Raw genomic sequence first — 18,439 nt, 5'->3', positions numbered from 1 at the left:
ATGTGCCCCTCCCTTTTCCCTTCCAGGGGACCTGTTTCAGAAGCCCGAGGTGTCCACCGTCAAGTTCCTTTTCCTGGTGGGCGGCTTCGCAGAGGCCCCGCTCCTGCAGCAGGCGGTGCAGGCGGCCTTCGGGGACAAGTGCCGCATCATCATCCCGCAGGACGTGGGCCTCACCATCCTCAAGGGTGCCGTCCTCTTCGGCCTGGACCCCGCTGTCATCAAGGTGCGCAGGTCCCCGCTCACCTACGGGGTGGGCGTGCTGAACCGCTACGTGGAGGGCAAACACCCGCCTGAGAAGCTGCTGGTGAAGGACGGCACCCGCTGGTGCACTGACGTCTTCGACAAGTTCATCTCTGCTGACCAGTCCGTGGCGCTGGGCGAGCTGGTCAAGCGCAGCTACACCCCCGCCAAGCCCTCCCAGCTCGTCATTGTCATCAACATCTACAGCTCCGAGCACGACAACGTGAGCTTCATCACTGACCCTGGGGTGAAGAAGTGTGGCACGCTCCGCCTGGATCTCACGGGGACTGGCGGGGCCACCGTGCCCGCCCGGAGGGAGATCCAGACCCTCATGCAGTTCGGGGACACCGAGATCAAGGCCACCGCCGTCGACATAGCCACCTCAAAGAGCGTCAAGGTTGGGATCGACTTCTTAAACTACTAACTGGCCCTCCCTGTCACCTGTCCCCTTGGACTCAGCTCACCTGCATCTGCCGACCTCAACCCTGACTATTCTCCCCCTGCCCTTGACCACTGACATTGCCCACCTGGATTTCAGCAGGGAAGATGACACCAGAGCTAGAAATGCTTAGGGATCTTTGAGGGCACACTGGCGTCGGGAAATTCAGATCGAGGTTTGGGAAGAAGAATTCCAAGGATCCTAGAAGAGCAGCTGGTTTTCCTCGGCCCTTGTGGTGAAACACCCACCCAGCAAGGGAGTCTGTACGCTTCTGCACAGTGACTGAGCTCGCTCTGAACACATCTCGGTCGAGTAGAGCTCAGGATGCTCCATGGCCGTCCTTCTAGATTCAAAAGGAGAGCTCTGAGCCAGGAGGAGATTCTTCATCATCTGGAGGCTTTTCATTTTATTTTTTTTTTTTGATGGCAGTCAGTGTAAAATGCCACCCACTTGCAGTTCATTGCTTTTCCTCATCATGTGATTGAAAGTGGAGACTCATTGGGAAGACGGAGCCTGTTAGTTGGTGCGAGAAGACTGCCTACACTGGGCACTATTTTAGGTTCTCATTATTTAAATTCCACGTTGGTTCCACGGAGAATTGCTGTGGCCTGGGCGGACCCTCCGGGATTGGCGTGTGTAGGAGAGCTGACGCCTCAACTTTGCAGCAGGTGAAAACTTGCTTCGATGGAAGTGAATATTAAAGAGCTCCTGACACATCCCGAGTTGGACTCTGTGTCCTTTTTGGCATCAGAGTGCCAAGTCTCACTATCTGAATTCATCCGTAATTCTAGTTAACCTCAGGAGGACTTCTGGACAAAATGAGGTTGCCACTTGCCTCGTTCATTCATTATCACCAAGCCCAGGAGTCCGGAACGACTCCTCACCTTGAAGAACAAGCGTATTTTAAAGTCACTCCCTCCTCCTAGCTCACCCTCATCCCCCTAAAAGTTTTGGCCACTTAGTCCTACATTTGGAAGGCATATATACCATCGTTCACAGGCAGTGAATCTGTTCTATGAAGTGTTTTATTAAAGTCGTCAGTTTTTGAAGTCCGTCCAAAAGAAACTTGTCAATCTATACGTAATGGATTAAGCCAGGTGGTTCTCAAGGCAGATCTGTGAGTTACCTGCATGAGGGTGCTGGTTAAAAACGGGTTCCTGGAAATGTCGGATTACTGTGCTGTACACCTGAAACTGTTATAACTAGTATAATATTGTTACCAACTACACACTGAAATAAATTTTTAAAAAAAGAAAACAGTTTCCTGGATCCTATCGCTTTTATGAATGGAAGTCAAGTCTTGGAATGGGGATCAGAATCCTCGATTTTTAGGAGATGCTGCAGGGTGACTGTGGTTTAGCTGAAATCTGAGAACTCCTCACTTTAGGATTTCGTGGGAAGCTGAAGTGCAGACCAGAGCCCACAGCCCCCGGCCTTCCCGTTCGGGCTCCCTGAGGGAGAGGGTCTACGAGAAGAGCAGTGGTCCCACACTTATCCTCTTGTGAGTGGGGCTGGGGTCCCTCCTGGCTTGAGAACAGCGCTTTTAACTCTCACAGGAAGGGCCTGGGGAGCAGGAAGCATGGAAGAAAGGTGCCCTAAGAAAGGGGCTGACTGGGGAACCAACTGGGGGGTCTGCGTTCCCTCCTTCCTTCCCCACTTGCAAAGACAGTCTCCAACATCCAGGAACCACTGGAAAGGGAACCAAGGCTCTGACTCACAGCCCAGCTGATCTGTTCAAAGCTGTCTCTTCTGCCTGCTGGCGTTCGCCCGATTTTAAAAAACTGGGGGCATCCATAATGAACGAGGGAGGACTAGTGAGCTAACTTCCGACGACATTGGATTCACAAACCCACCGTCACAGCCGATATGCAGATCTGAATTAGCATTTTCAGTGTCATTCGAACGTGTCTTCTTTGTCGCCTCGCCTGCTGCAGAACTCCCAAGCAGACTGTGAACCACCACGAACCACAGAACTGGGAATGCTAGTCGCACAACAGCCGCAGGCTCTCGTCCAGGCACAAGGGGTGCTGGCCAGGGTCTTCTTGCCGCCTGCTCTGCTTCAAAAGCTCTTTGTTCTGGGCCTCTGGTGTTGCAGCCATACTCTACAAATAAGACCTTTCAACTTAGAGGTAATATAATTTTATGTACAGACAATATTAGAATATTGTACAGATTCTTTATTTCTACAATGTGCTTTTCTTGTTTAAAAAAAAAAAAGGAAAATGCTCTTTGAATTTTGTTGATGATATTGCTGCCTTTAATTTTCCATGGTTTCATTTCTTCATTGTGCTTTGCTGCTCATAAGTTTGCACCGACACTAAAGCTATGGACTATGTATGCAAGACTGAGCAATAGAAGAGGTGCCTGGGGTCAGAATACTCTGACCAAATGGGCCACCTGGGTCAGCAGCTTCATCAGACCTTTCTACACACACACACACACACACCCTTCCCAAAGGGTCCCAGTTTATATTTAAAGGAGCGTAATAATGTATGGATTCTCCTGTCCAGTCTTCGAGAGCTGAACGTTCTGGTTCTGTAAGAAAAGTGACTGTGCAGAAAAACCTACAAAAACTCTGCGTCCCTGCAGGGTTGTCAGCCTTTCCTTGTGGGGCAAAGCACTCACTCTGAGGATGCTCTCAGGACACCAGGGTCAAAGGAAGGGTAAGGTGGGGCGCAGATCCAGCTTTTCTACTGGATTAAGTGTGGGTGACACAGTCAAGTCCCTCTTTTTGTAGTTGATGGAAGGCCTTTCCCACCTTGCATTAAGGATGTCTCCTTGTCTGCTATTTCTCTTAAAACGAGCTGGTTAAAAATCTGTAGTGTTGGCAAATAGCGGATGCAGAGGGCGTGATCGTTTTACTGGACTTGCTTCTGGCCCCAGAGATGCAGCCCCAATAAGTGGAACTCCTTAAAGGGAATCCCCAAATCCATCCCTCTTCTCCCTTCCCCTCCATGGAAATATTCTAGAGTAGGAGCACTGGGTAAGTACACGTGGACACATTATCTAATCTTAGAAAGTTTCTAAAAGGCCTGTTGTCGTGACACATTACTCAGTTGTCCTCAGTTTATTATCTAATGTTCACCTTTCTTGGAGGCAGAACTGTCAAAGGATTTCCTTTGTACCTGCCCTCTCTGTATGTAGCAGGCATTGATAAATGCTCAATGACAGACAAGTTACAGACAGACAAGACAGGAAAGAGGAGGAGACGTACCAGCATTTTGCATAGTGGTGGCTGGGACACGTCCAGATCACAGAGCCTGCCCTACCCCTAGAATGATATTTAAATCAAGTTTAGCTTTTAGAGCCCAGGTCTGGTTAACAGCCAGGGTGGCAAAGAATCGCATGCACCAGTATACACAGGAGTCAAAACGTACTATTAGCCGACGATCGAACTTCACATTGTAGAGACGAAATAGCTGTGATTAAGCTGCATATCTGTGCTGGGAAATGGCTTACCTGGATGGCTAGTATAAGTTGTTGGCCGTAACGTTACACCTCTCGTCTGCTTGGAATAAGGAACTATATTCTAAAATGGGTCTTGTTCAAACTTCACAGAACTTTGCAGCAATTCACGACTTGACAAGGTTGTATCTGCAAACTCTGTCTTCACAGATGTCCAATAAAACAAAACTCCGGATCTCGTGTGACCCAGACTTTTTTTTTCCACTTTGAATGTGTAAGTGGAATTTTAGATACATCATTACCGACCTCCAGCTCCTCCCCATCGCGCATGAAGGTTGATTTTTCAGGTCCTTTCCTGGGTGTTGCAAGCTTTAACAACTTTCATTCCAACAAGACTGGCCCCTTTGTTCGCTGGGAAGGGAGGCTCCATTGCTGCCCATGAGCCCCCTTTTCCTTCCAAGCCGATGAAAGTGGTCTAGCCAGAGAAGGCAGATATGCCCCTGACAACACTACACCCAAACGAAGGTGGTTTCAACAAAGGCACAAGGTCAGGCGCTGGTGCCTTGGCCTCTGGCGTCCTAGCAGGCACACCAACCTGGCTGCTGCATCTAGAGCCTTGGGTTTGCTCCAGGCTCCATGTCTGGGTCGCCCTCCAGAGTCAGCTCTAGAAGCTTCTGGATCTGAGGTGGGGGAAGGCTGGGAGGTGCAGTAAACAAATGAGTATTGGAAAATAGTGTCACCAGGCCCGCAGGCCTCCGTTTGTTTCTCTGCTCAGGGAGGGGCTGGGACCAGCAGTCTGAAGGCCGTGCGTCCCCTCCGAGTCACCAATGGGCATCTAGTGTCAACCCAATGAGGCGAGCCTGAATAAGGCTCAGGCCCCCTTATTCCCCACAAGATGAGCATGGTTAGAAAGGACTCAGGTTCCCAGGCGTCCCTTCATTTGGGTGCATTGCCCCTACTGCCCTGTTACCTGTCAGGGCCATGGGGAAACCCATCTTTCCTAACAGACAAAGGCTGGCACGGGCGGGAGAAGCCCAAGGGAAGTGCCCGTATTTGCAGGCTGCCAGGACAGCGGTCTCCTCTCCTGGCCCCGGCTGCTTCCTGCACAGGCCAGTCCCTCAGGGGCCACCCTGCACCAGGGAGGGAGGCCTGTTCCCGCTCACCCCCTCCTCCCAGCAGGACCTCAGCGCCCCAACCCAGGACAGTGGCAATATCACCAAAAGGCCGATTGACCTAGATCCCTGCGCGGGCCCCTCCCCCCAGTTCCCAAACCCAGAGGCCCGGGGCGTGGGAGACCCGAGAACGGAGATGTGCTTCGGAGACCAGATATTTGTGGGGTTACACCCGCCCCTCTGGCCCCGGGTGGGGCTGCGGGAGGGTGAGGAAGGGGGGGGCCCGCCCTGCCCCTCTCCCCTCCCCCCCCTCCCCGCCGGGTGAGCGCACAAAGGCCGCGCGGCGGGGCGGGCGCGGGAGGCTCAGGGGAGCCGCGGCCGGGCTGGCCAGGTGCGTCCCGTCCCGCGCAGGTGAGCGCCCCCGGGGGAAGGAGCAGGAGGCGGGCGCCGCCTCCGCGCTTCCTGGCCCCGCTGCCCAGCCCCCGCGCCGCGCTCCCCTCCCCTCCCCCCCTCCCCTCCCCTCCCCTCCCCCCCCTCCCCTCCCCTCCCCTCCCCTCCCCTCCCCTCCCCTCCCCTCCCCTCCCCCCACCTCCTCCGGACCGGATGGGCCCGGGGCGGGGTCCGCGGGTGCCCAGCCGTCCCCCACCCGCGCGCGCTGCCCCCTGCCCGGCGGCTTGCTTTTGGGCAGCAGAGTCCTGCCCCTCCGAGCTTAGAGGCGTCCGTTCAGACCTCCCTGCACGCGACAACCCCTCTCTGGGAGCTAACCCCTGGCGTGGCCTGAGGATTTAACAGGACTGCGGGCAGCACCCAGCTGTGTCCCCCAGCTAGCAGTCCACAGGTGCCTCCTTGTTTTCAAAATCCCAGCCCTCCCCGCTAAACAGGGCTGTGGCCTCCACTCGCCCCCTGGGGCCATTTGTCCAGGCGGGAGGGCATCGCTTTGCAGAGGTAGGTGGGCTTGGGCTTGGGCTTGGCCTTGGTGGGTAGGACCTGGGAGCCCCACCCTGCGAGCTGCTGGACCTGACCCATCTGGGGGAGGGGACCCCAGGCCCTCCCTGAAGAGGGAAGGGGTCTGGCTGTGCAGACAGTGCCCACAGAAGCTGATGCTAACAGTGCCCGCCACTCTCTGCCCACCCACCTTGGACTCCACGTGGGCCAGCCTGTTGGGATTTCTGATCCCTTCAGCCAGGACGTGCCCTGATTCCTTGTGGGACATCCTGTGATGTGAAGGATGCTGAGAAACATCCTTGGCCTCTACTCAGGAGATACCAGTAGCGCCCCATCCCCCAGTCGCGACAACCCCAAATGTCTTCAGACACTGCCAGATGTCCTGGGGGGAGGAGGGAAGCAAAAATCACCGTGGAGACCTGATTCCGGCTGGATGGGGAAGGCTCCAGGTGAGGGTGCTTCAGCTTTCCCCTCCCCCAAGGTTCTTGAACCTTCCACGGAGCTCCTGGGTTCCATCCCTGACTCCATCCCAGCGGGCCGCCCGGTGTGCGTACAGCTCACGGCTGTCAGATGGAGCTGCCTCTCCATCCCAGCCCCCTGGCAAGCTCACTCTCCTCGCTCGGGCTCCAGCTCCCTTGATGTGAGCTCCTGAAGCAGGGCCCGTGGTGAGAATTTCATCCCCTCTTCCCTTTATCAGCAGAGGACCAGACCATGGAGGCTTCCAAGACCTTCATGAGACAGCTGCCAGTTACACCCGGCTACAGTGGTAAGTGGTGCCCACGTGCCCTGCGGAGATGCGCCTGGCACGAGAGCCACAGCCCTGGTTACTGTCCCTGCTCTGGCCCGCTGCCCACGGCTGTCTGGTGGACCCGGCCAGTATAGGTGCTTTAGCTTTTAAGATACTTGTCAAGAGCACCCTGTTGCTGAAGATGGCTGATAACTGGGTTCTGATAAATGAAGAGACACAACTTAGGCCAAATCTCCCAGGACATGACCGGTGTGCAGGAAGCGCTGAATTAATGTCCGTCAGATGTATTTGGAGCAGACTAGACACAGTGCTAAGGCCCTGTCTTTCTCCCCAAGTTGGGCTTTCTCAAGTTTTACAGTAGAACTCTGCTTATGGTCCCATTCCTTCTTGTATCCCCTATAGGGAGGGTGACCAACTGCCCTCGTTTGCCCAGAATGGTCCCAGTTTTAGCACTGAAAGTTCAGTTTTCTAGGAAATGCCTTAGTCCTTGGCACCTGGACAGTTGGTCACCCTTCCTAAAGGTGTCTGAGCTACTGAGAACTTACTAAGTCACATCTCAGTGACAAATCCAGTGATCCCCATGGGCCCTCAGCTCTCACACACAAGTGTTCTTAGGAGAGGAGATGCAGGGGGCATATTCCAAGGTTGCCCAGCCTCACCTGGGTCCTACTGGTTGACTAAAAGAACAGGCTTTGGGTTCTAACAAACGGAGGTGCCAGGTTCTGCCTGGCCATTGTCTGTGTGATTGTAAATTACCTACCTCTCTATGGTTAATAAAAATTTCTATAAAATGGGCATATTAGTTTCCTAGGGCTGTTGTTTAAAACAACAGGTATTTGTTATCTCACAGTTCTGGAGGCTAGAAGTCTGAAGTCAAGGTGTCGGTAGGGCCATGCTCCCTCTGAAGGCTTTAGGGGAGGGTCCTTCCTGGCCCCTTCCAGGTTCTGGTGGCCCTGGCATTCCTTGGCTTGTGGTAGCATCATTGCAGTCTCCACACAACTCTTCACCCAACTCTTCATGGGGCCTTAGGCCCTATGCTTGTGTCTGTGTGTCTCAAATCTCTCCTTCCTTTCTTTTTATAAGGACGCCAGGCATTGGATTTAGGGCCCACCCTAAGGCCAGGATGATCTTATTTCCAGATCCTTAATGACATCAACAAAGACCCTATTTCCAGATAAGGTCACATTCACAGGTACCAGGGATTAGAACTTGTATAAATGTATTTGGAGGACACAGTTCAACCAACATGGGGTAAAATAAAATCCATTATTTTGTACAGTATAAGATTGTTGTGAGGATGAAAGGAGTCAGCATACACAACCTGTTTAAAATGTCTTGGCCTTTAGCAAGACTCATTAAAGCAGCTTGCATTCCTGTGTGTGTATCTGTAAGATTATATAAAATCTAAGCTGATCAAAATAGGCCCTGATGGAAGAGAAACACTGTGGCAGGGTCCCTGGCTTTTCCCAGTCTCCCCCCTGACATCAGGGTAGGTATTAATTCACCAAGTGTTAGGGAGACTGGGTGGTGGGTGGAAGACTTCAAGATCAGTCTAGTAATTAGATTCTTCTTGGAGGTGGCCAGGGACAGGGGTTACTGCTTCCCGCTCGGCAGCCAAGTTTTCCTGACCTGGGGACAAAGGCAAAAAAAATGGGCTTTAGTCATGAGAGGTAATTTATTTATTTTGCAGTTTAAAACCAAGTTCTTAACCAGTTTTCCCGCACTTGTTCTTTTTAAAAAAGTGGTTTCATTGTGACAATATTACAGTACTTAGGATTTCAGCATCCAGTTTAAATAAATAGTTGTGTTTTACCCATTCTAATTGTAATGATTATCTGTTATTTTTGTGGGAAATGGTGAAAAATTGTCCTAGGGGTGGGTCTTGCAGATAATGAATTTACCTTTTTGTATAATAGGCCTGTGCTTTCAATAAGCCCGCAATTTCCTGATGGTCCGACAAGAAAGATCCCAAATTGCATTTGGGAAGCATCAAGGAAAATAAGCTTTCTCTCTAAAAAGACGCATAATTTCAATTACTCCTCAGACTGTCATTTTGACCCATTACACGCTTTCCCCATTTACCGCTCAGGCTGACATCAGGGGCTTTGCTATCAAAGAATATTACTGTCATTGCCTTGGTGGAGACAGGCCTTCCCTCCCCAGCTCCAAGGCCGTTTTGTGTGGTTTTTTGTGGCCTTGGGAGGGCCCAGCCACCATGGAAACAACAGCCTTGCTTGTATTAATGGCCTTTGGGAAAATGCAGCGCCCTGGGCCAAGAAAGAAATGCCAAGTTACGGGCTGAGATTCGGAGGCGTTTGGGCAGCTTCTGCGTCCTAGCTGAAGGCTGTGATTCCCTCGTCTCCCGCAGGCTTCATCCCGTACCTGAGCTGCGAGGGGACCTCCAGCGAGGCCAACATGTCCCGCTGCCTGCAGGCCTTCAGGGAGAAGACACGGTGCTATAAGAACCAGCTGGAGGAATTCCACTGCTCGGTGGCCTTGGCCCCGAGACTGAAGCCCATCCGCTCCAAGGAGACGGTCCTGCGGGCGCTGCACCAGTACGATCGGCAGCACCACCCCTTGAGTCTGGGTACCGGCTCCCCGAAAGCAGCCCCCTTCACCCCCGGGCCCAAGTGCAGGGCCTGGCAGGCCCGCAGAGCTGCCAGAGAGCTCAGAATTCAGCGCTGTCCAAAGCCCCAGGTGCAGAGCAAGTGGAGAGGCCCAGTTTGTTAAAATGAGAAAAACACATTTCCAAAGGGAGGGGGAGCTGGGAACCAAGAGCCCCAGAGTCAGTCACAACATTCAGGCAGCTGCCGTTCCTGTGCCACGTACCATTGTTTCTTTACCCACCTACAACAGCCCTTCGAGGGCGATACGGCCATTCCCATTGTAGAGATCGGGGAACTGAGGCTTTGAGAGGGAGTGTCCCTTGTCTGAGGTCAGACCTGGGTTTGAACCCAGCTCCAGGTACTAGCCGGTGGGATGGGGTTTTGCACTGAATGACAACCATAGAAATAATTGATAATATAATCATACAATGTTAATAATCACAACAATGATTTGCCCCGAAGCATTTTTCAGGTATAAAGGTTTATAGGGAAATAACGGACTGATTTATTATTATTATTATTATTATTATTATTATTATTATTATTATTGTTTGGGGACTTTCAAGAACATGTGTTTTGTGCTTTAAAATTTTCCGAGACATTCCGAGAGCATTTGCCTGAGTTTGGGATTTAGCCCAGCTCAGCAACTACTTGCTGTGTGACCTACGGCAGGTTGCTTCCCCTCTCTGGGCTCCAATTTCTTCATCCAGGGCCCAGAAGGATTGACTATATGCTCCCTAGGGTGCGTTCCAGCTCTGAGGTTATGGGACTCAGTGGCCTAATCTGATTTGTACAGCAACTGGAGGAGGCAGATGGGGCAGGAGTCTTTCATCTCACAAGTGTGAAATTGCCCAATCAGCCAGCCAGCTAGCCAGTGTCACTCATGACCTGCAGGCAGGTTTCTGGTGCTGAGTCTGCTGGGCTTTCTCCCGATCTGGATGCTCCTCTTGAATCCCTTCTGTAAACTGTCAGAGAGCAATGGCTGGAGCTTTTATCCTGAGAAAGCGGGAGGATCTAAAAGCAAGGACTTGGGAATCAGACAGACGAGGGTTTGAATCTTGGCCCTGCCACTCCCTTGCTGTGTGACCTTGGCCAAGTCTCCATCTCTTTAAAGTCTCAGTCTCCTCCTCTATAAAGTGGAGGTAATTATAGCCCCAACTTCCTACTGTTTATAAAAGACTGAAATGAGAGGCTATATGTGCCTGGCACAGAGAACCAACCAGCCCATGGTAGGTGCCATTAGGACATCTGCAGGCCTACGGGTTCTTGGGGGCTAACTGTTGGGGTGCCAGCTAACTTGGGAGCCCTGCCCGTGGGGTGGCTTCTGCAAGCCGTCAGGATGCATGGTACCTCTTCACAGAATGCAAAAACATAAAGAAACCTCTCCAGGAGCCCCCGATCCCTGGCTGGGCGGGTTACCTGCCGAGAGCCAGGGTCACTGAATTGGGCTGCGCCACCCGGTACACTGTCATGGCCAGAAACTGCTACAGGGACTTCCTGGACATAGTGGAGCAGGCCAAGAGAGCGCACCTGAAACCATACGACGAGTAAGTCTGACTACTCGGGGCAAAGCCGCAGGGGACGGGAAGGGCAACTCTGGGCCCGGGTTCCCAGCTGCCCCCATCCCAGCACTAGGCCTGTTTTGTGTCTGATTTGTTTTACGCGGGGCCTCGTTCGTGACTGCAGGGCCTTCCTAGTGGTCAGCCACCCTCCCTTGCCTACTGTGCCCCGCATTCTCCGCAAGTCCTGCCTGTGGTCTTTGCTGGTTCACAGGGAGAGGCTGGGAGTCAAAACCAACAGGACTGCGATCCTGGCAGCAACTAAGGGCCAAGGGAGCTGAGGGAGGGCGATGGCAGGGCACTGCACAGCGTGGCTCGAGTGGCCTCAGTTTTCCCTTCTGTAAAATGGAGATGATAACCCTCACCTTTAGGATAAATGGTAAGGATTAGAAATAAATACAGTGTGCTCATGCAGGACCTGCATAGATTATATTTATTATTATTTTTAGTGTTGATAAAAGGAATGACTCTGTGACTTTCGTTCTTTTTTTTAGAATATATGGAGTTGGGTCCACGCAGCCTCCTCCTATTCCTTCTCCAAAAGTTTTGCAGCACGAGGGGCTGCTGCCGAAATACCCGGACTTTTCTATCCCAGGTGAGGCAGGACTCGCCTCCCTTGCTATTTTTTAAACAAGTATACAATGTTTGCACTGACTTTTCTGCTCCCACCGCCTGCCTGCAGCTCATGGGGGTGGTTTGTCTTCCAGATGGTAGCTGCCCTGCCCTCAGAAGACCCCTGAGAGAGGACTCCAGGCCTCCGGTGACGTATGGCTGGGCTCAGAGACAAAATGTGCCCTGCAACAGGAAGATGTATCTGGAGCCACTGTCCTCAGCCAAGTATGCAGAGGCTGGCCACGCAGAGCCTCCCCAGAGGAGCTGAACTCTAGGGGGTGCTCGAAAACTCACCATTCTCACAAGAGACTCAGCCCCTCGCCCACACCCCAACAGGACTAGGGAAATTTCTTATCATAAGAATCCTTTTCACTGCGGCTGTACCCTCACTGGTTGGCAATAGCGTATTATGAGTGATAAAGACCTTTTATTGTCTTGTGGGAATGGAAAGGATATTTTTAAGCACACCTGGGCGCTTCTGTTGGGTTTTCCCAGATTCTGTTGACCTGGAGAAGGGACCCATCTCTTCCTAACCTTGAGGTGACATTGTGCACCTGGACCAGGCTGTGATTGAAGCCTAGCCCAGCCCTCTAACCTGGTCCCCATCAGCCATCCTGGGTCCTGACCTGGTCATCCCAACACTGTCCCATGATGCCACACCCACCCAACCCTGGATTTTCAGGTTCCCAGTCCCCAGGAGAGCCCTGCTGGCAGACTAGGGTTGCTGTAACAGAGCAGCACAAACTGGGTGGCATAGGACAACAGGAATTTCTGGGAGCCTCCAAACTCAAGGAGTTAGCAGAGCCATGCTCCCTCTGAAACCCTAGTGGGGAATCCTTCCTTGCCTCTTCCCAGCACCTGATGGTTTGCTGGTGATCCTTGGTGTCCCTTGGTGCGTAACTCCAATCTGTCTTTATCATCACGTGACATCCCTCTGTGGCTTCATGTCCTCACATGGCTGTCTTCTTATAAGGACACTGGTCACATTGGATTAGGGTCTAGTTTTCCTGAAGCCCTGGGAGAGTGGCCCGAGAAGTCCCAGAAGGGAAACCAGGAGACAGATCCCTCACCTGCCTGGGTGGAGTGGTAAGCCTGCTGCATCTCTCTTGGCCTCTCAGACATGAACTACATGGGATTGTTGCTGGCTGGTCCCCCTCCCAGACCACAGAGTCTGCATATGACTGCTCTGGGCTCAAGGTTACTGAGATCTTTGCTCGTGAAATGAAGGGGACCCAGGACTAAAATGGCTCCTCAAAACTGCCCTCATGTTGACCTCATCCACAGGATCACACATAAAAATTTAAGTTACAGCCCGGCCGGGTGTGGCTCAGCAGTTGAGCGTCCACCTAGGATCCAGGCGATCGGGGTTCGGTTCCCGGTCAGGGCACATGCCCGGGTTGTGGGCTAGGCAGCTGATCACTGACTCTCTCATCATTGATGTTTCTGTCTCTCCCTCTCCTTTCCTCTCTCTGAAATCAATAAAGACATATTTAAAAATAAAATTAAGTTACAGATTCATTCATTTGGTACCAACCTTTAAAATGTGGTTCCTGGCCTGGCCAGTGTGACTCAGTTGGTTGGGCACCGTTCCATGTATCAAGAGGTTGCCAGTTCGATTCCCAGTCAGGCCACATGCTCTGGTTGGGGGCTTGATCCCCAGTAGGGAACGTGCATGAGGCAGCCAATCAATGTTTCTCTCTCTCCCTCTCTCTCTAAAATATCAATAAAAGCATTTCAATAAAATAAAATGCTCCTGTAAGACACAAATAAGAAAACAACCACCCAATGACAGAGGTAACACAATTGAATAAAGGCGATTAAAAAAATTATTTAATAGTATCTAATTCTTCTACAACTTCAAGATTAAGATTGCCGGGTTCAATGTGCAAATCTGTAACCCCTTTTGTTGAAGCTGTTCTGCATTGCAATTCTTAATCTAATCTTTTTGTTTCTCCCTAGCCTATAATTTCTAGAGCGTGGTCTGTCGGGGCAGGTAGAGAGGTGATTTTACCGCACAGCAAATGAGCATTATTAGCACATGCTGCATCCTTAATGAGCTCGTTCTTGCAGCTGAAAACAATTCCATTCCCCGATCAGACAAAATCCCCTGGGTCTGGAAGGGCTGAAGGATTGGAGGGTGTGGACTTGTATGTTTTCCTTTGGTATCAGGCCTTCTGTCAGGATAGTCTGACTTCCATGGCAATTAAAATGCCCCAAAAGGACATTTTGGGGTCACCTCTTTCCTTTTGTGTGAAAATTGACAGTTCCCCTGGAGGCTGGATGGGGGAGGGGATGCACGGTTTCCAGTCCTCACTCCCCATCTGGGAAGAGAGAAAGATGACAAACGAGCAACCCCAACATTTCATGAAAGTGACAGAGCCAGTATAATGGAGTGAGGATGCTGAGAGCTGGGCCTCGGGGTTCCCATTGCTTTTTTCAGAAAGAGTGGAAGGGGGAGAGGGAGAGAGAGAAACATCGATTTGAGAGAGACACATCGATTGGTTGCCTCCCGCATGTGCCCCGACGGGCCAGGGATCAAGCCTGCAACCGAGGGATGTGCCCTGGGGCGGGATCGAACCTGGGGCCCTTCAGTCCGCAGGCCGATTCTCTGACCACTGAGCCAAACTGGCCAGGGCCTGCTTAGGCGATGTGAATCCGAAGCACCCGCAGCCTTAGTTTTCTGTTATGAAGTGATGACACCTCCTCACGAGGTTGGTTGGGAGATTAAATGGACGGAGGCACACAGAGGCCCTGGCCTAGCATTTTCCAACATGAAGCTCGCAGGCCTGCCATCCTTTTGAGCACAGCTAACAGACCAGAAAGGAACAACAAGGCAGAGCTTAAGAGCTCAATTAAGGCTCAAGACCGGACGCCCTGCCTCTCTGCCTTGCCCCCAGGCCTTGCTCATCAGACCCCGTCTCAACCCCAGAATTTTAGGAGTTGCGGTCTTGGCTGCTTCTTTCCCAGAAGACCTCTGGGTTCCTTAAGCAATTTACTCTGCCCTCTCTAAATGTCCCAAGCTTCCCCTTGTGGCCGGCCTAGAGGGAGCACTCCACGGTGTGAGCTGTCCAGGTGAGATGGCCCAGGCAGGCAGAGCCCCTGTCTGCCGTCTCCTTGACAATCCCCATCCATCTTCCAAAGTCAGGCCCCTTCCCCAAAAAAATACAGGTCTCCCCTACCCCAAAGGCTGACATGTTCCCAAAAAACCCAGTACCCATATTCAGATTCAAACAGGGTTTGTCTGGGTTCTCCAAAGGCTGAGAGGAAGTGTGCACCCCACCTTTCCTGACCAGCCTGGGGTACCATCAGAAAAGGGTACGAGGCTCTCCATGGCCTAGAGGAGCTGGGCATTCAGCCCCAAGGTCCTATGGGCCTTCTTTCTGGTATGTGTTCTCGTGAAGATCATACCAAGGGCAACTCTCCCCAGGCCTCTCCATCTGACTATGTCACCCCCTCCCTCCCCAGTTCCAGACCCCAGCTCCAATTTATCTAAAAATCACTTAAAACCCACTTTTGGTGAGTGCTTAAATTATTTTTAAACCGTTTGTCTCAGGGCATTTCTGACTTATGATTTGTGTACATTATTTATCATGCCTGCAGCTTTTCGAAGGTTAGGATTGCTTTGATTGTCCGTTTCCCTCATTTTATCTCCTTATAAACATTTTGAGGGCCTTCTGGCAGTGTGTCTAAAAAACCTTTTTTTTTTAGATTTATTGTCACAAATGCAGCATTTTATTTGAGTGCTACGAAGCCTCCCGCCCTGAAGGTGCCAACCCTTTTATTAGGACATCAATTACCACGGCCCTACCTTCTAAATCAGGGATTGCAAAGTTTTTCTGCAAAGGGCCAGATAGTAAACATTTTAAACTTTGTGGGCCGAATGGTCTCTGTGGGAACTACTCAATTCTGTTTTAGCAGGAAAGGAGCTATAGACAATATGGAAATTAGTGAGTGTGGTTGTGTTCCAATAAAACTTTATTTATAGATACTGACATTTTAATTTCATATCATTTTCATGTATCATGAAATATTGTTTTGAGTTTTTTAGAAACCATTTAAAAACATGAAAACCATTCTTAGCTGGAGGGCTGTGTCAAAACAGGTGGCCCATGGGTCCTAATTCACCAACCCCTGCTCCAAATCATGAATTAACCCAAGGGGACGATGCTAGCTGTGGCCTGGTCGCAAGTGATTTATTTCGTAAGCAGTATGGGTCAAGCAGGTGCCTTCTTGAGAGAGACCCCTTTGGGGGATGTGGGGGACAGAACCCCCATGGGCTCTGAACATGGAGCATGTAGCCCAAACCCACTGCCGAGAGAGAGGGATGAGTATGGTGGAGCTCAGATTAGCTGACAAAAGCCTGCAATTGCTCGAGAGACAAAGGTAGAAACAAAGGCCTGGCAGAGGCTTTTCATACCCTGCATTAGTTAAAATCTAATTTAGATGAAAATGGATGCACAGAAATGAAATGCGCGTGGGAGGCTCTCGTCCTGCCTTGTGTACCCTGTAACGATAGCTTTACGAAATTCATTCCCTTGGCTCGAAAATAAAGATGCTTTTGGAAATTTGATTTTGTTGTTTTGCAAATCGCTTTCGCTTTGTGAATAATGCAAACTCCATTTCTGAACTGCCTCAAACAAAAATAGAGCATTAAAGTGTTTAAGATTCAATCAAAGGCTTGCTGTGAGCGGCACCATGTTCAAATAACAGAAAAATCAATTCGATTTTTATTTTGAGTGTGATGTGTCACAAATAGCATTCTAATAGATAACACTGATTATATGGTAGCAGAAGTAATTCATATATATCGAGCTCTACATCGCCGTCAGGGTCATTATTAAGGAATTTGACATGTACACAGGAGAGCAATAAATGTCAACCGAAATATACACCAGTTAGGAGTAAGTGGGAGGCTGGGGTGAGTGATGCCAGTGCACGCTATACTTACAAGCGATAAAATGCGGCCCAAAGTAGCATGTGTTTTCAAACAAGAACTCCTTTTATGTTGTCACTGAAAATGTCTCACATTCCCGAAGGTCAGGAATAAATGGCACTATTAGAATTTAAAGCTAGTAAAAGGAAAAGTGATTTGTTGTTCATTTAACATAACATTTTATGAAATAGCTTTGTAAAGTATTCATTATTTTTCCCCGATGGGAGGCTGGGAAGGCAGGATAAAGATGCCTGGGCTTTTCATCGAGGGCTTTGTATCAGACCTTTGTCACCACTCACTTCTTGATTCAGTGAAATATCGTGGAATTACGAGGTTTGTGTGTGGGCAGGTAAATGCTAAGACACGAAGCTGTCTGCACAACTGTGGGCTCGGGACTCCAGCAGGGTGCTGGCCAGGCCCAGGTAGCGCAGGTGGAAAGAGGGGAAGCTGGGATTCAAGGCCAGCTCCGCCCCCCCCCCCCCCCCCCCCCCGGGGAGCCCTGTATCACGCTATGAGAATTAGCAAGAGTTAAGATTAGAGAGTGTTATTTAAACTCTTAGAAGGAAACACACACGGTGATTCTCAACCCTGGCTGTACATCACCCAAGGATTTAAAAAAAAATACTAGTGCTGGGCCCCACCCCAGAAATCCCGATTGGTCCAGGATATGGCCTAGACGTGGGTTTTCTTTGAAAGCTCCCCGGTCAATCCTATTGCGCAGTCAGGGCTGAGAACCTGTGTTCTACAATTTGCAGTTTTTTTGAGATCTAGGCGGTGTCAAAGGAAAGTTTTGGAGACAAGGACCTGCTTCACCGTAGTCGGGCAAGATTTTAAATGCCGTACAGCGCTTCAGGAAAAAGAATTTTAGAAAACACAAAGAAGAAAGGTGAATGAAAGAAAAATCCCAAGGTGTGGAGCTCCAGCTCCTTGCTCTGCCAGGAAGTAGAGGCGCCCCCGTAAAGGGAAGGGGCCTCCTTCTGCCTCGTTCTTGGAACCTCAGTGGGTGAGTCACCTCGCCCCCTTTAAGCACCAGCCACAGCTGTCACGAGGTCTTTCACGGAATTGCTAAGTGAAGCCACTTCTGGAGTCTCAGAATTGAACAGTGAGTGTCCCCACTCCTGTCCAATCGGGGAACCCTACTCCACCATCCCCCAGCCCCGAGAGTGACTCTCTTCCTGCATCGGCCTCTTTAATTCACCAGGTCAGCGGGGTTAGTGGGAGGCCACGCTCGGGCAAAGGCCAGGCTAGAAGGCCCGCACTCCACACATACCATGAAAGGATATTAGATGCATGCACATCTGCGCCAGGAAAATTTGGGAGACCACTTATATGCCCATCCGCAGGGACAAGCACACCACATGCATCCCTTGGCGGCACCTGCGAAGCCCTGTGGAGAATAAAGCAGCTCTCCCTGTACCATTAGACAATGATATCCAGCATCGATAGTGTAAAAAGCAGGTTAAGGACGGTGTGTGTTGTAGGCTACCATTTGTTGGGGAAAGGGTGGCGGTGGGGCTGGGGTGTGTGAGATAGGTACACACATATGTGTATGTAGAATATTTCTGGAAAAACTCAAGTTGTCCCTGGGAGAGGAACTGAGAGACTTGGGGCAAGGACAGAAGAAGATGAACCTTGTGTAAGAATACTCTCTGGATCATCTGCACCTTGTGCCATGTGGCTGTATTAACTGTTTTTTAAGCCCCTCTTCCTCCAATGGCTCAGAGGTACTCATGCCACCCAGGCTGCTCTTCCATGGGGTCAGCCCCCTACCCTAGAATGTTCAAGGCTGGGTAGGCCACACTTGGAAGTAATAATGAGCTTTTCGAATAGGACATAACTT

General features: G+C 50.9%; 2 protein-coding genes across 2 annotated transcripts in view; both read left to right on the top strand.

Moving 5' to 3' along the window:
• The window catches only part of HSPA12A (heat shock protein family A (Hsp70) member 12A), a 107,440-nt gene extending 105,307 nt beyond the window's left edge, over nt 1-2,133 (top strand). The window contains exon 13 of the mRNA XM_016212181.2: nt 27-2,133. Within this exon, the coding sequence (XP_016067667.1) occupies nt 27-664 (638 nt within the window). The 3' untranslated portion in view covers nt 665-2,133. The remainder of the gene's footprint in view (nt 1-26) is intronic.
• Nucleotides 2,134-6,852: 4,719 nt separating this feature from the next.
• Nucleotides 6,853-11,046, top strand: SPMIP5 (sperm microtubule inner protein 5). The gene is made up of 3 exons (XM_016212107.2): nt 6,853-6,907; nt 9,258-9,476; nt 10,856-11,046. The coding sequence occupies exons 1-3, from the start codon at nt 6,853-6,855 to the stop codon at nt 11,044-11,046; spliced, it is 465 nt and encodes a 154-aa protein (XP_016067593.2).
• The last annotated feature ends 7,393 nt before the right edge of the window (nt 11,047-18,439 follow it).

This window comes from Miniopterus natalensis, chromosome 14 (assembly GCF_054644295.1).
Source record: "Miniopterus natalensis isolate mMinNat1 chromosome 14, mMinNat1.hap1, whole genome shotgun sequence".
Taxonomy (NCBI): Eukaryota; Metazoa; Chordata; class Mammalia; order Chiroptera; family Miniopteridae; genus Miniopterus; species Miniopterus natalensis.
Note: the sequence above shows the minus strand (reverse complement) of the source record. Positions and strands in the feature narration are given on the sequence as shown.